The sequence below is a fragment of the Pleurodeles waltl genome, chromosome 11, assembly GCF_031143425.1.
Source record: "Pleurodeles waltl isolate 20211129_DDA chromosome 11, aPleWal1.hap1.20221129, whole genome shotgun sequence".
NCBI lineage: Eukaryota > Metazoa > Chordata > Amphibia > Caudata > Salamandridae > Pleurodeles > Pleurodeles waltl.
The window spans coordinates 389,468,229-389,483,557 of NC_090450.1; the positions used below are offsets into that span (position 1 = coordinate 389,468,229).

A 15,329-nucleotide genomic window follows, 5' to 3' on the forward strand; every position below is an offset into this window, starting at 1 on the left:
CGAGAGAGATTGTCTGCTAACTGATTCTGAATTCCTGGAATAAATTGTGCTATTAGGCGAATGTGGTTGTGAATCGCCCAATGCCACATTCTTTGTGCCAGGAGACACAACTGTGTTGAGTGTGTCCCTCCCTGTTTGTTTAGGTAATACATTGTTGTCATGTTGTCTGTTTTGACAAGAATGTGTTTGTGGCTTATTATGGGTTGAAAGGCTTTCAGCACTAGAAATACTGCCAATAGTTCTAAGTGATTTATGTGAAACTATTTCTGGTGAGTGTCCCATTGTCCTTGGATGCTGTATTGATTGAGGTGTGCTCCCCACCCTATCATGGAGGCATCTGTCGTTATTACATATTGTGGCACTGGGTCTTGGAAAGGCCGCCCTTTGTTTAAATTTATACTGTTCCACCATTGAAGCGAGGTGTATGTTTGGCGGTCTACCAACACCAGATCTAGAAGTTGACCCTGTGCCTGTAACCACTGTGATGCTAGGCACTGTTGTAAGGGCCGCATGTGCAACCTTGCGTTTGGGACAATGGCTATGCATGAGGACATCATGCTTAGGAGTTTCATCACCATTTTGACTTGTATTTTTTGTTTTGGATACATGGCCTGTATTACATTGTGAAATGCCTGAACCCTTTGTGGACTTGGAGTGGCAATCCCTTTTGCTGTGTTCATTGTCACCCCTAAGTATTGCTGTGTTTGGCACGGTATAAGGTGTGACTTTGTGTAGTTGATTGAGAAACCTAGTTTGTGGAGGGTTTCTATGACATACTTTGTGTGTTGTGAACATTTTTCTCGCGTTTTGGTTTTGATTAACCAATCGTCTAGGTACGGGAACACATGTATTTGCTGCCTTCTGATATGCGCAGCTACGACTGCCAGGCATTTTGCAAAAACTCTTGGCGCAGTTGTTATTCCGAATGGCAACACCTTGAATTGGTAATGTATCCCTTGGAATACAAACCTTAAGTACTTTCTGTGTGAAGGATGTATCGGTATATGGAAATATGCATCCTTTAGGTCTAGTGTTGTCATGTAGTCTTGTTGTTTGAGTAGTGGAATTACGTCTTGTAATGTCACCATGTGAAAGTGATCTGATTTGATGTAGGTATTTAATGTTCGGAGATCTAATATAGGTCTCAGACTCTTGTCTTTTTTGGGTATGAGAAAGTACAGAGAGTAAACTCCTGTTCCTTTCTGGTGTTTTGGTACTAATTCTATTGCTTCTTTTAGTAGCAATGCCTGAACCTCTAGTCCTAGAAGATCTATATGTTGTTTTGACATATTGTGTGTTTTCGGTGGGACGTTTGGTGGGAATTTGAGAAATTCTATGCAATAACCATGCTGGATAATTGCTAGGACCCAAGTGTCTGTTGTTATTTCCTCCCAATGTTTGTAAAATTTGGTTAGTCTCCCCCCCACAGATGTTATGTGTTGGGGATGTGTGACTTGGAAGTCACTGTTTGTTTTGAGGAGTTTTGGGACTTTGGAACTTTCCTCTATTCTTTTGGAATTGTCCCCCTCTATATTGTCCTCGAAAACTTCCCCGCTGATACTGGCTCTGGTAAGTGGGTCTGGTTTGTGAGGTTGTGGGTTCTGTGCTTTGTCCTCGAAACCCCCCTCTAAACTGTGTTTTTCGAAATGTGCCTCTGCCCTGTGGGGGAGTAGAGTGCGCCCATGGCTTTGGCCATGTCAGTGTCTTTTTTAAGTTTTCCGATCGCAGTGTCCACCTCCGGCCCAAACAACTGCTGTCCGTTGAATGGTATATTCAGCACAGCTTGCTGTATTTCTGGTTTAAATCCTGATGTGCGCAGCCATGCATGTCTCCTTATTGTTACTGCTGTGTTGACAGTTCTAGCAGCTGTGTCTGCAGCATCCATTGCTGACCGTATCTGATTGTTGGAGATACTCTGTCCTTCTTCTTCTACTTGCTGCGCTCTCTTTTGGAACTCCTTGGGCAAATGTTCTATAAAGTGTTGCATTTCGTCCCAATGGGTCCTATCGTATCTGGCCAACAAAGCCTGTGAATTGGCAATACGCCACTGGTTTGCTGCCTGTGCCGCCACCCTTTTGCCTGCTGCGTCAAATTTTCTACTTTCTTTATCTGGAGGTGGTGCATCTCCTGAAGTATGTGAGTTCGCTCTTTTGCGCGCAGCCCCTACTACAACTGAGTCCGGTGTTAGCTGTTGTGTGTTGTACACGGGGTCTGTTGGTGGCGGTTTATATTTTTTCTCCACTCTTGGAGTAATGGCCCTTCCTTTTACAGGCTCTTCAAACACTTGTTTGGAGTGTTTTAGCATTCCGGGTAGCATAGGAAGACTTTGATACTGGCTGTGTGTGGAAGACAGTGTGTTAAAAAGAAAGTCGTCTTCAATGGGCTCAGCATGCAGGCTGACATTATGAAATGCCACTGCTCTCGACACCACCTGTGCGTAGGCTGTACTATCCTCTGGTGGCGACGGTCTAGCTGGATAACATTCAGGACTATTATCTGACACTGGTGCGTCATAAAGGTCCCATGCGTCAGGGTCATCTTGACTCATTCCTGTATGAGTTGGGGATTGCATCATTGGTGGAGTGGCTACCGGTGATGGTTGCGGAGAGCATTGTGGAGATGGTGGCGGGGTTACTTGTTTAGCCACCTTTGCCTGTGGCTGCTTGTCTTTTTCCTGAAAGGCAAGTTTGCGTTTCATTTTAATCGGAGGGAGAGTACTGATCTTCCCTGTTTCTTTTTGGATATAGAGCCTTCTTTGTGTATAGTCTGGCTCTATTGTTTCCAAATCCTGTCCAAATCTATGTGTCTTCATTTGGGTGGACAGTCTTTATTCCTCAGTGTAGGAACTTGTTTTCGGTTCAGAGGCCGGATGTTTCGGTATCGAAACCTTTTCGGCTGCTTTTTTGGGCTCCGACGAAACCTTCTTTACTTTCGGCGTCGTGGTCTCTCAGTGCCGACCCATTTCGATGCCGCTATCTCGGTGCCGACCCTGCTCGGAGCCACTATCTCGAGCCCGAGATTGCTGTGTGGCGGTATCTCGACCGGAGTCGGATGACTTCGCCCCCAGCGTGCCCTTTTTCGGTGCCGATGATCGGTCACCTATTTTTCAGGTTAAGCCATGGCCTGTTGGCGGTGGCGTCCCCTGGGCTTTAGTGTTTTTTTCGTGAGTTTTGTGTTTCGACGACTTACTCACGGTTTTCGGCGTTTCTTCGGGATCGATCTCATCCGAGTCCGATTCATGGATGGAGAATGTTTCTTCCTCCTCCTCGAAACGCTCTTGTCCTGTCGGCGCCAACGCCATTTGCAGTCTCTTTGCTCTTCGGTCTCTTAGTGTCTTCCTGGACCGAAACGCTCGACAGGCTTCACAAGTATCCTCCTTGTGTTCCAGCGACAAACACAAGTTACAGACCAGATGCTGATCTGTATATGGATACTTGTTATGGCATTTTGGGAAGAAGCGGAATGGGGTCCGTTCCTTCAGCCTTGAAGAGACACGTGGCCGGGCCAACCAGGCCCCGACGGGGGATCGAAAAAACCCCGAAGGGCCACCGGAGCTCTTCAAAAGTCAGTGTCAATCTGTTGTAACTAACCCGATACCGAACGCAAACAATACCGACAATTTTTCCGAGATTATAACTAACTTTCCGACCCGAAACACGGAGCGAAAAGGAACACGTCCGAACCCAATGGCGGAAAAAAAACAATCTAAGATGGAGCCGACGCCCATGCGCAATGGAGCCGAAATGGGAGGAGTCCCTCGGTCTCGTGACTCGAAAAGACTTCTTCGAAGAAAAACAACTTGTAACACTCAGAGCCCAACACCAGATGGCGGGATGTGCAGAGCATGTGTATCTGCAGCTACACATGCCATCGAACATATATATATATATATATATATATATATATATATATATATATATATATATATAGCATGTGTAGCTGTAGATAAACATGCTGTGCATAACAGTAAACCAGTCCCTCCATAAAGCGGTGGCAAGTGTGCAGGGGTTGCAATTGTTTGAAAAAGTGTTTTAAGTAGAGCTTGTCCAATATTTACTTGTTGTCTCTCCAAGACATCTACACAATAATGTTTAGTAAACGTGTGTGTTGTAGACCCTGTTGCTGCTTTACAAATGTCTGCTATAGGTATGTTACCCAAAAATGTCACGGTTGCACCTTTTTTCCTAGGGGAATGTGCTCTAGGTGGTACAGCTAATTGTCGCTTACCTTTAGTATAGCAAGTTTGAATACATTTGACTATCCATCTTGCTATTGTTGTTTTAGATATAGGATATTCTTTGTGTGGTAAGGAGAAAGCTACAAAAAGTAGTTTTGTTTTCCTTAAAAGTTTTGTTCTATCTATATAGTACTTAAGAACTCTTAACAACTAGAGTATGAAGAGCTCTTTCTGCTACTGATCCTGGTTTTGGGAAGAAAACTGGTAATTCTATTGTTTTATTAATATTAAATTGCAAAAGTACTTTTGGAAGGAATTTTGGATTTGTTCTTAATGCAATTCTTTCTTTTTGAACTTGAAAGAAAGGTTCTTCTAAAGTTAGTGCCTGAAGCTCACTGACACGCCTAAGGGCAGTGACAGCAACTAAAAAGGCTACTTTCCATGAAAGGAATTGTAGGGGGCAGGAGTGAAGTGGCTCGAATGGTGGATCCATGAGCCTAGTGAGCACAATGTTAAGATTCCAGGATGGAGCTGGAGGAATCCTTGGCGGAATTATTCTTTTTAGTCCTTACATAAATGCTTTGATAAATAGAATTCTAAACAAAGAAATATGTTGTCTATTTTGAATTTATGCAGCTATAGCGGCTAAATGTAACCGAATAGATGTGTAGGCTAAACTTGCTTTTTGAGAATGTAATAAATATTTTACAATGTCCTGTACTGTTGGTTTAAGAGGGTCAATGTTTTTTTGTTTGGGAGTAGCACAGCACTGTCTAGTGGGAGGTTTACATGCTTGTTTAAGGAGATCCATACAGTCCTGTGGTAAATGTAAATACCCCAATTAAATGACTTCAGAAGCCATATCGCTAGGTTGAGAGATTTGGGATTTGGATGTCTTTTCTGTCCATATTTTTTTGTCAGAAGATCTGGCCTGTTGGGAAGTATTTGATGAGGAACAACAGAGACCCAAAAGTGTTGTGTACCATGGTTGACATGCCCATGTAGGGGCCACTAAGATCAAGTTGAGGGAAGATTGTTTTATCTTCCGTACTAGGAATGGTAAGAGTGAGAGAGGGGGTAGGCAAATTTCCCTGACCAACTCATCCATAGAGCATTGCTCTTGGAGGATGTGGATACCTAGAGGCGATGTTTTGGCATTTTTGGTTTTGCTAGCTTGCGAACAGATATATTTGAGGTGTTCCCCATTTTCTGAAGTACTGTTAAAGGAGTTGTGGATGGAGTTCCCACTTGTGTGTTTGTTGATGCATCCTGCTTAGTAGGTCTGCTAAGTGGTTGTCTGTCCCCAGGAGATATTGTGCCACTATGTGAATATGGTGACAAATCTCCCATTTCCGTATTGTTTGTGCTACGTGGGATAGTTGTTGAGATTGTGCCCCCCCTTCCCATTTTTGAAGATAGTACATGGCAGTCATGTTGTCTGTACGTATCAACACTGTTTTGTGCTGCGATTGTGAAAGGAATGCTTTCATTGCCAAGAATATTGCTTCTAGTTTGAGGTAACTGATATGAAAGACCGATGAGTATTGTCCTATATCCCCTGAATTTTTAGGTTGAGGAGATGAGCTCCCCAACCGTTGTTTGGGGTATCTGTTGTGAGTGATCTGAGGCACAGGGTCTACAATGGGCTGCCCCTTCATAAGGTGTACAATGAGGTTAAGTTTGGTGGTCCAACAACACTAGATATTCCATTTGCCCCGTGCCTGAGAACATTGACGAGAGAAGCATTGTTGAAGAGGACGCATATGAAGTCTGGCATAAGGTATTATGGCAATACAAAATGCCGTAATTCCTAAAAGTTTAACAGTTCTTATTGTGTATGTTTGGTTTTGTTTTAATGTTGCGATTAATGTCTGAAAAGCTCGGACCCTGTTTTACTTGGGAAAGGCTATTCCTAATTGTGTATTGAGGATAGCCCCTAGATTTGGTTGTGTTTGGAGAGGTTGCAGATGAGATTTGACGTAGTTTATGGTGAACCCCAGAGAGTGTAGGAGACGAATTGTAGTTTGAGTATGTTTTTGATATTGTAGGAAAGAACTGGCTTTGATGAGACAATCGTCCAATTAAGGGAAAATATGAATTTATTTTCTTCTGAGATGTGCTGCAACCACTGCCAGGCATTTTGTGATTACTCTGGGAGCAGTTGTAATTCCGAATGGCAATACTTTGAATTGGTAATGTTTTCCTGCTACTACAAATCTTAGGTATTTGCGGTGCAGGATGAATGCGAATGTGAAAATAAGCGTCCTTTAGATCTAAAGTTGTCAACAAGTCTCCTAGTTGTAAATAGAGGAATAACATCCGGAAGAGTGGCCATATGAAAATGTTCTGACAGGATGTAGTGGTTTAAGGGTCAGAGATTTAATATTGGTCTGAGACACCTGTTTTTTGGGGGATTAGAAAATACAGGGAGTAAACGCTTGTTCCTTGGTATTGCAATGGTACTGGTTTTATAGCTCCTTTTAGAAGAAGGTAATGTACTTCCTGAAGAGTTAGATAATCTTGTAAGAGTTTGTGGGCACTAGGGGATATATTTGGTGGAGTGGAAATGAGCTCTAGACAATAACCATTTTGGATAATTTCAAGTATCCTTTGATCTGTGGTAATATGAGTCCATTGGGGGTAAAAAAGGTGTAACCTTCCCCCTACAGGAGTGGTGTATGTTAGTATTGTGTGTGGTAAGTCAATGTTTAGTGACACAAGGAGCCTCTAGATGTAGATGGTTTTCCTCTTCCCTTATTATTGTTTCCTATATATGATCCTCTAAAGTAACCTCTAGTGTACCGAGAGGTGGTTTTATTTTGATTTGTGGGATGTTTGTGAAAAGATGACCTAAATCCTCTGGTAAACCCTTGCACGACGAAAATTACCCCCAAGTGTGCTGGCTTGTAAGGCTCCTTTAGCTTTGGCATTTTGATTGTCCTTATTTAATTTTTCAAGTGTGGTGTCCTCCTGTGGACCAAATAAATGCTCTTCACCAAAAGGCATATTGAAAACTGTCTGCTGTACCTCCTGTTAAAAACCCTGAACATTTGAGCCAGGCAGGCGCCTTATGATGACACTCGTGTTCGTATTGCATGTTGCTCCATCAGCAGCATCAAGTGCACATCGAATGAAGTTATTTGAAATGGTTTGTCCTTTTTACAATGTCTACCCCTCTTTTACGATGTTCTTCTGGTCAGTATTGTAAAAGTTCCTCCACAGCACCCCAGTGAGCTCTGTCGTATCTGGATACGAAAGCTTGAGCATTAGCAATTTGCCAGTGTTTGGCTGCTTGAGCTGCCACTCTTTTCCCTGCCGCATCTAATTTTTTACTTTCCTTTTAAGGAGGAGGCGTGTCTCCTGTTGACTGGCTATTAGCCCTTTTGCATGCAGTAGATGCAACAACAAAGTCTGGAGGGATTTGTGTTTTTATATATAAAGTATCAATGGGTGCAGCCTTGTACTTTTTATCAACTCTAGGAGTGATAACCCTTGCTCTAACAGGCTCTTTAAATATTTGTTCTGCATGTCTGAACATGCCTGGAAGCATTGGAAGGAAGTGACTATGTGTTGCACCAAGTGTATCAAATAAAAGATATTCTAACTATATTGGCTCATTATACATGTGCACATTACAAAATGTTGCTGCTCTAGATATAACCTGTTGGTATGATGTGGAATCCTCAGGTTGTGAAGGTCTAGCTGGGTAAAGATATGGATCATTTGGTGTAAAAGGGTTTGGATCGTACTCATCCCATGGGTCCTGTTCATCTAATGTATCCCCTAAATCTTGAAACCCACCAGGTGGTGAACTAGGTGGTGTGAATCCTGAATGAGGGGGAGAAGTCGGTGGAGAAGTATGTTTCAGAGAAGCAGGTAAAGGTGGAGATGTAAGAGTATGAAAAGAAGTCTTTTCTTTGGAGGTGTTTAGGAATCAAGACTCGCTTGAAAAGTTAATTTCCTCTTTAAAGGTGGCAGAGGTGATGTTATAATCCGCCCTGTTCCTTGTTGAATTTGAAGTCAGGACTGCCCTGCGTCCATAACTTCTAAAATCGGTTTCACCTGTGATGCAGAGGTTGTTATAGACTGTCCAGAGTCACTGAAAGTCTTTTGTGTTTTTTTCGCTTGTGAAGGTTTTTTAGGATGGAAAATTTTCAATGCCAAAATATCTGGTCGGCACTGAAATACCATATAGTTTGTTTTGTCAGTGCTGAAAATGGAGGTACTGGAGGTCGATGCCGAAGATTTATCTTTGGCTTTTTTCGGTGCCGAGCTGGTATGCGAGGCATCCGAATACGTTTCTCAGCTCCGACCATGGCTGGAAGGCAGTGGCAGACCGGTGACCTCTTTTGTGGTTGTTTTGTCCGATGGGAAAGGGGGCTTTTTACTTACAGTTTGAGGTGGTTGCAATGGTTGACTCTCAATGATAGACTGCATAGTCTCGATCCTGAACGGAGAAGAACCCCTCTTGTTCTGAGTCTTCTTGTGCGTGCTCGCCACCGAAGATGTCCAGTGTAACATCTGGATGTCAAGACACTATTTCCGTTTGACGAGCTCTTCGATCTCTAAGCGTCTTCTTTGACCAAAAGAAAACGGCACGCTTTGCAGGTCTGGTCATTGTGGTCTGGTGAAATACACAAATTACACACCTGATAATCGGTGTGTGAAAACTTTGAATGGCATAGAGGGCAAAATCGAGTATGTTCCAACAGGGATGCATTGTTCGATACCACATGGAAGAGGTAGGCCCAAGGAGGGCCAGAGAGGGCCTTTCTGTTCCCAAAAGAGTTGAGAAATTTGATTCAGAGTATAGAAAAAGGAGCAGAGAAATGAATTATTAAATACGCATTCGGAAAAAATACCGACAACAATAGTAAGACAGAAAGAATACCGTTTAAGACTGTTTGGAGCCAAGAACTAAGAGCGAGAGGAACACATTTCCGAACCCAATGGCAGAAAAAAAACAAATCTAACAAAGGACTCGATGCCCATGCGCAGTATTACCGAGAGGAGGAGTGACCTGAAAACTTTCTTCGAACAAAAACAAGTTGTACTACTCCAAACCCAACACTAGATCGCAGGTTTATGCACAGCATGTGCATCTACAGATACACATACCATCAAACATGTAAATATTAACACAACTATCAAAATATGCACAGGTCTAGCATACAAACTATAATTAGTCATTTCAATACTTTAAAAGCACAAGTTGGATTTTTATGGCAATTGTTTAAGAATTTCCAGGGATGTTTGTGACATACAGTCTGGACATGCAATCTCGGATATTCCCCTACTATTTCACTAAGTGTCCCAAGCCCTCAAAGTTCTCTTCAAATAAAAAAGCTGATTATTGTCCATCAATAACTGTGAGCTGCAAAGTAAACAAGAACAAAATGTATTTAAGATTTTGGTTTACATCAGCCCAGATCAATTAACTGCATTGAAATTGGCCTGCACTTTTCCTTTCAAGATAGTGCCCAGGCAGATTTTGGTACCACCCACAAGAGCCTTGATACATGTCCGGCAAGAGTTCCATCGGGCTGTGCTGCACCCATCCGTGGAGAGAATAATTTGAGTGAAAAGCAATATCTCAGAGGTACTGGAACACAGGAGCTGTTCTAGTCTGTTGACAGATGCAGAGGTCTAATATAATTGATTACATACAAGAAGGCAGCATCATTGACGGATACATTATAGAGGTGTGATTTTGTGGATACCAAGGGTAATATTTCCGGCCAAAAACACTAAGTTAAACAAGGAAGCTTTTGGACCTGAAATATGGCTAAGGCAATCACAGAGAACTGAAACAAGGAAAAAGACTATTTGAAATAAGGAGAAACATAACATCTGTAAATAATTATGTGGTGTATGCACTTTTGTCCACAAAACATGCTGCACACAGCAAAAATTAAAAAAATAATACTCTGGAGAGCAATATGAAAAAGATTCGGCAGAACAAAATCATGGATGTTCGAGTGATTATGGGTAAGTTTATGGAAACTGAAATACTGCACAAACTTGAATGTGGAGGACACAGTTTTAAAACAAACATACAACACTGCATGTTAGGCTAGGTCCTCTGAGTAACGATGGTCCTACCTGGCCTCAGTTGGCCACAAACACACCGCATTCTGATGCATGCACCTTGACGGTAGCAGAGGTTTGCCGCTTACATATTGAACTTGTAATAATATATAGACTATTAGTACAGTTTGTAATGCAAACTTAAATACAAACCAAGCATGTGTTGCTCCAGCACAACCGCACGCAGTCCCACCATGCATTAACCCTGCGACTGAGCATTTGATCATAGGTAAAGTACCAGCAAAACGTGAATAAAGTCTGTTTTGCTTGTTCAGAAAATAAACCCACTAGAAGCGGTTTCCCAATACGGGACCCAAAGATAAACACAGAATTCTCACTATGTGCTTGCCATTTTCCATAAGTATTAAAACAAATTCAAGATGAATACAGGGCTGCTCCAGCCCTGGACTTGGGGATGCAATGAATGGGCAATTATGCCACAGTGTCCTCTATCATATTAAGTAACCTTAAATGGGAAGCAGTAGCTCTACCAGTGTGCATGCAGCTCTGGGATGTTCCTGCACAGGATCCAGAACACAAGCAGCCTAAAATTATTGCAGAAACCTATTCAAGTATAGGCCGGGATAGTTTGGGAGCCAGACCAACTAAACCACAATTCCAAGGTAAATCCAAGAAGGAGTCTATCAAGCAAGCAGCTGAGGGTTCTAAAGAACGCTGGTATAAACAGAAAGAAACATTTAAAAAAAGACAGGGGAGAATCTCCACAATTGGAGACCCCTGAGAAACAATAAAACTTAAGAAATAGGGATAATTTAGAAACTCCTGATATATATATATATATATATATATATATATACACCGATACTTGGGTGAGCATATTTTTTGGTCACAGCATTTTGGCCTCTTAGCCCACACAAAACCCAATTTCTTTCTTTCCACCCTGGGAATGAGGTTTAGGGACTAAAACAACTGGGCTGGCCCAGGGGCTCAAAGTGCTCAATGACTCCCAATGCCAGCATCTTGCCCTTGGCGAACACTTGGGTTGCATGGCAGCGTCCAGCTCTCAATCAGCAGGATCGGAGAGCAGAAGGCAGCTGGATAGTACAGCAGAAAAGCAGTGCCTCCAGGTCTGCACTCCAGCAGAGTACCGTTCCTTGATGCAGCACTGCAGTTCCTCTGACACAGTCCAGTTGTAGGTTCAGAACTGTATGATTTGGTGGGGTCAGGGACCCAGTACTTATACCCAGTTGTAATTTTGAAGTGGGGTTGACTTCATAAATGGGTCTTTGGAGTGCACAGAGATCCTTTCTTCCTAGCCCGGGCTGTAGACTATCAGTAAGGGGTAACCATCCCTTGGTGCAAGGCGTGACACACCTAATCTTTGTGCGTTTCGTCTACACAACCACACAAAGTATAGCTGACATCAACCGCAGACGTGTATTGGAGACAGACTGCAGGCAAACAGAGCTGTAAGAGCAGAGAAATGTCCATTTTCTAAGAGGGCAGTTGTAAAATAGTAATGTTAAATCCAACTTTACCAGTAAAGAGGATTTATCATCATTACCATGCCAATGATATAAAACATGACTTAGCTATTCCTCAATCAGGAATTACAGCTTAAAAGTGTAATAAGGAATTCACAATGTTAACCTATGAGAGGAGCAGGCATCACAATAGTGAAACTAAATTTGGGTGTTTTTCACTACTAGGATATGAAAAACCTAAAGGTACATGCCCTACCTTTTAGTTACATAGCACCCTGCCCTATGGACTACTTAGGGCCTGCTTCAGAGAACATATGTGTAATAAAAGGGTGAGTTTAAAGCTTGGCAAAGGGTTTTAAATGCCAAGCAGAAGTGGCAGTGAAACTGCACATACAGGCTCTGCAGTGGAAGGCCTAAGACACGTTTAAAGGGCTACTTGTGTGGGTGGCACAAGCAATGCTGCAGACCCATTAGTAGCATTTAATTTACAGGCCCTGGGTATATGACATACCACTTTACAAGGTACTTACAAGTAAAATTAAATAAGCCAATTGCATATACACCAAAGTTACCATGTTTAGGGGTGAAGCACATGCACTTTAGCACTGGTCTGTAGTGGTAAAGTGCTCAAAGACCCAAGGCTGACAAACAATCAGCAAAAACATGAGGCAAGTAGGCAAAAGGTTTTGGCGGGGGGACCACCCTACGGCTGGCAGGTCTAACAGTTCTTATCTTCATCAACTGGCTGGAAATTGACATGCAACTGAGATGGACTTTGTGCTACAATGAATGGCCCATCATCATCAGAAATTGTCCAGAAGATGACTTGGTGGTAGTGGTGAGACTTTACTTGGAGATGTGTATTCCGGAATCGAAGAAATAGAATGCTTCTTCATTTCTATTACTCTTTTCTTTCATTGAAGCCCTTGGCCTACGTTCTGGTTTTTTTTGTCTACAATAATGTCGGTTTCACCATCTATGACTTTATCTGCGTCAACTGAGTGGCTGTCTATGATGCACAAGTAGTCCTCAGTGCAGTGAGAATACAAATACATGGCTGTTTCAGCAGCATTCCTGGCCATAGGCATACCACTGCCTTGGCGCACCTTTATGGGGTTGTCTTTGTACCTTTATAACAGGTTTAGCGGGTTGACGCCTTTTTGGTTAAACACTCTTTATAAATGCAAAATACAGTGACAGCAGTCACCATTGTCACTGTTGCTGAAATGGATGTTGTCGCTGTTGACTAGGTCAGTGCCATAGGCGATTTTCTCACTGATGGTGCACTGTTGACAGTGCTGAAGTAGGTTTTTTTAACAGCACCTTAGTAGATGGTGCGGAAGGTTCAGACTGATTTTATTTTATTTTTTCTGAGGGGGATTCTTATGCAAACGTTCTTTTGATGGACTTCCCTCAGGCTTTGTTTTTCTGACTTTTGTGAACAGAAATCTGCTTTGTTATGTTAATGAAAACATTCTTCTGATGGACTTTGTGCCTTTGAAATACTATGATGAGTCTTTTTCAGAGTCTTTGTCTGAAGTTCTTGAGGTACTCTACCTTCTGTCCTCTCCCTTTTTTGAGTTTTGTTTTGTAGATGTTGAATAATCATCACTATCCTATTCAAAAAGTGGAGTATCTTTAGCTTTGAGGTTCTGAAGCCATAACAACCTTCCTTCGCTGTCTTTTAAGGATTTGGATGAAAAAGCATGATCAATTTTACAATCCACTTTACCTTGTGCGATGGGTGGCAACATTAGATGTAGCCCTTATGTTGATCCTCGGAATGCAGTCTCTTTTGCCCACAGGTCCCACATGGCTGAAAAGTCCTTTTTAGTAAGTTCTGACAATATATGTTGCCAGCTTCTCTGTCAGTTTTAGGAAAAGTATAGTTCAACTGTGCACAACTCAGGGGAGACTCTTCACTCTACATGCAGTATAAAATCTGATAAAAAAAATGAAGCCTCTGATGGGAGAGTTCCAAAGGGTAATGCAGCCTGATTGGATGGAGTCTGTTTCTTTCTAAACAATAGGGATAAGTTGATAAAGTGAATGTTCTCTAACCTGTTCTAGGCTATGTTTAACATATTACTTGCTAGTTTTACAGTGGAATACCCATTTCAAGGACAGGGAATGATTCAAGCATGTTAATCTATTAAAGATCCAACAATGGAGAATTATTTGCTATAAAGACTGCCCAATTGCTATGAACTGCACGTGGCTGAATATACTATGTGCCCACCATTGGGGGGAGGGGACGGGGGGGATCTGCCATGAGAAATCTAAAACACTGCTTGATTATTGTTTGTTTGATCTTCAGCAAATTCTTTTTTTTTTTTTTTTTTTTTACAACCCAAATCTGCATGATGACTACATAGCCACCAATCCACCAGAGGGTTATTGAACATTAGAACATTATTTTGTAATAGGTGTGGGATACTTTAAAAGAGCACCGAAGAGCCGACACAATTGTTGTGGCATAAAAGTCAGATTGTTCCATTGGCTACAATGTTTTTACTGTTTTACTAAAATTCATTCCTTGATGAATCGCAGTGTGGAAGGCTACTCATTTGATCTAGCCAACCGTTGCACCTGGATTGAAAACTGGTGTGGATAGCAAACCTGCAAGCTGGCAGAGGAGAGGCAGAATAATCAATACAGTGTGTACATATACACATAGATGAATTAAAAAAAAAAAAAAAAAAAAAAAATCACTCTAACCTGAAACCCAAACTGTTGCTGAAATCAGCACAGTATGTTCAAAAGAATTTTGTCTCAACTAACCCCATAACATAAAACAATGGGGCCCTACTTTATATCTATAAATCTTGTGAAAAAGAAACTGTAAAATCTAGGTCCTGAATAACTCAGACATACAAAAACAAGGAATGCATACATCATGATCTCTCTGCTGATGTGAAGAAAAAAATATACCTGTGTGTATGGGTTCTGCTGTGGATATGCACTTCGAACGGGGTACACAGCTGTTTGGTAGGGGTTGGGTGAAGATGAATAGGGTGGCACAGCTCCACTAGTTGGTGAACAGGACACCTTGTATGGTGCACCTGGTGTATAACCTGGAAACACAAAGAAGAGATCATTAAAATAAATAAATTGCCATGGCTTCACAAAAAGTTTCCCAGCAAAAGGTTTCCATTTTTAGGTTTGGCCTTTGAGTCACCTTTAGTAGGGCATTCGAAATACCAACTCTGTGAATCAATACATTAAAACACACACATCAAGGGGGCATCACTGCTTCACCCTCTGACCTCAAATTGTCATTCACACTTGGCCTACATTGGCCACAGCACACAGCATGGGACAATGTTTTCATCCAACTCAGCCATTGGCCCCATTCTGTGAGTGATTGCACCCTGCTTGTGCACCATGTGGTGGTCTTCCACAGAGAATAGTGAGCACTCCAGTGTCCCGGATCTAAGGACAATGTTTTCTTTTCTTAATTTTCCTCTTTGTTTGTGGGGCCCTGGTAATTCTCCTCACACTGCTACCATGCAGCAAATGTTTCCTGATGTATACAGCATTGTAGGAAGTTGGCTCTGTATGTGCTATTTCAAAGTAAGGAATAGCATGCACAGAGTCCAAGGGTTCCCCTTAGAGGTAAA

The 15,329-nt window shown here is 42.1% G+C and overlaps 1 protein-coding gene across 3 annotated transcripts in view; it reads right to left on the bottom strand.

The window, feature by feature from the left end:
- FAM168B (family with sequence similarity 168 member B) overlaps positions 1–15,329 on the bottom strand; it is a 257,323-nt gene that overhangs the window by 124,497 nt on the left and 117,497 nt on the right. For all 3 annotated transcript variants that reach the window (XM_069213721.1, XM_069213720.1, XM_069213722.1), the window contains exon 4: positions 14,641–14,783. In XM_069213721.1, coding sequence (XP_069069822.1) covers positions 14,641–14,783 — 143 coding nt within the window. The remainder of the gene's footprint in view (positions 1–14,640; positions 14,784–15,329) is intronic.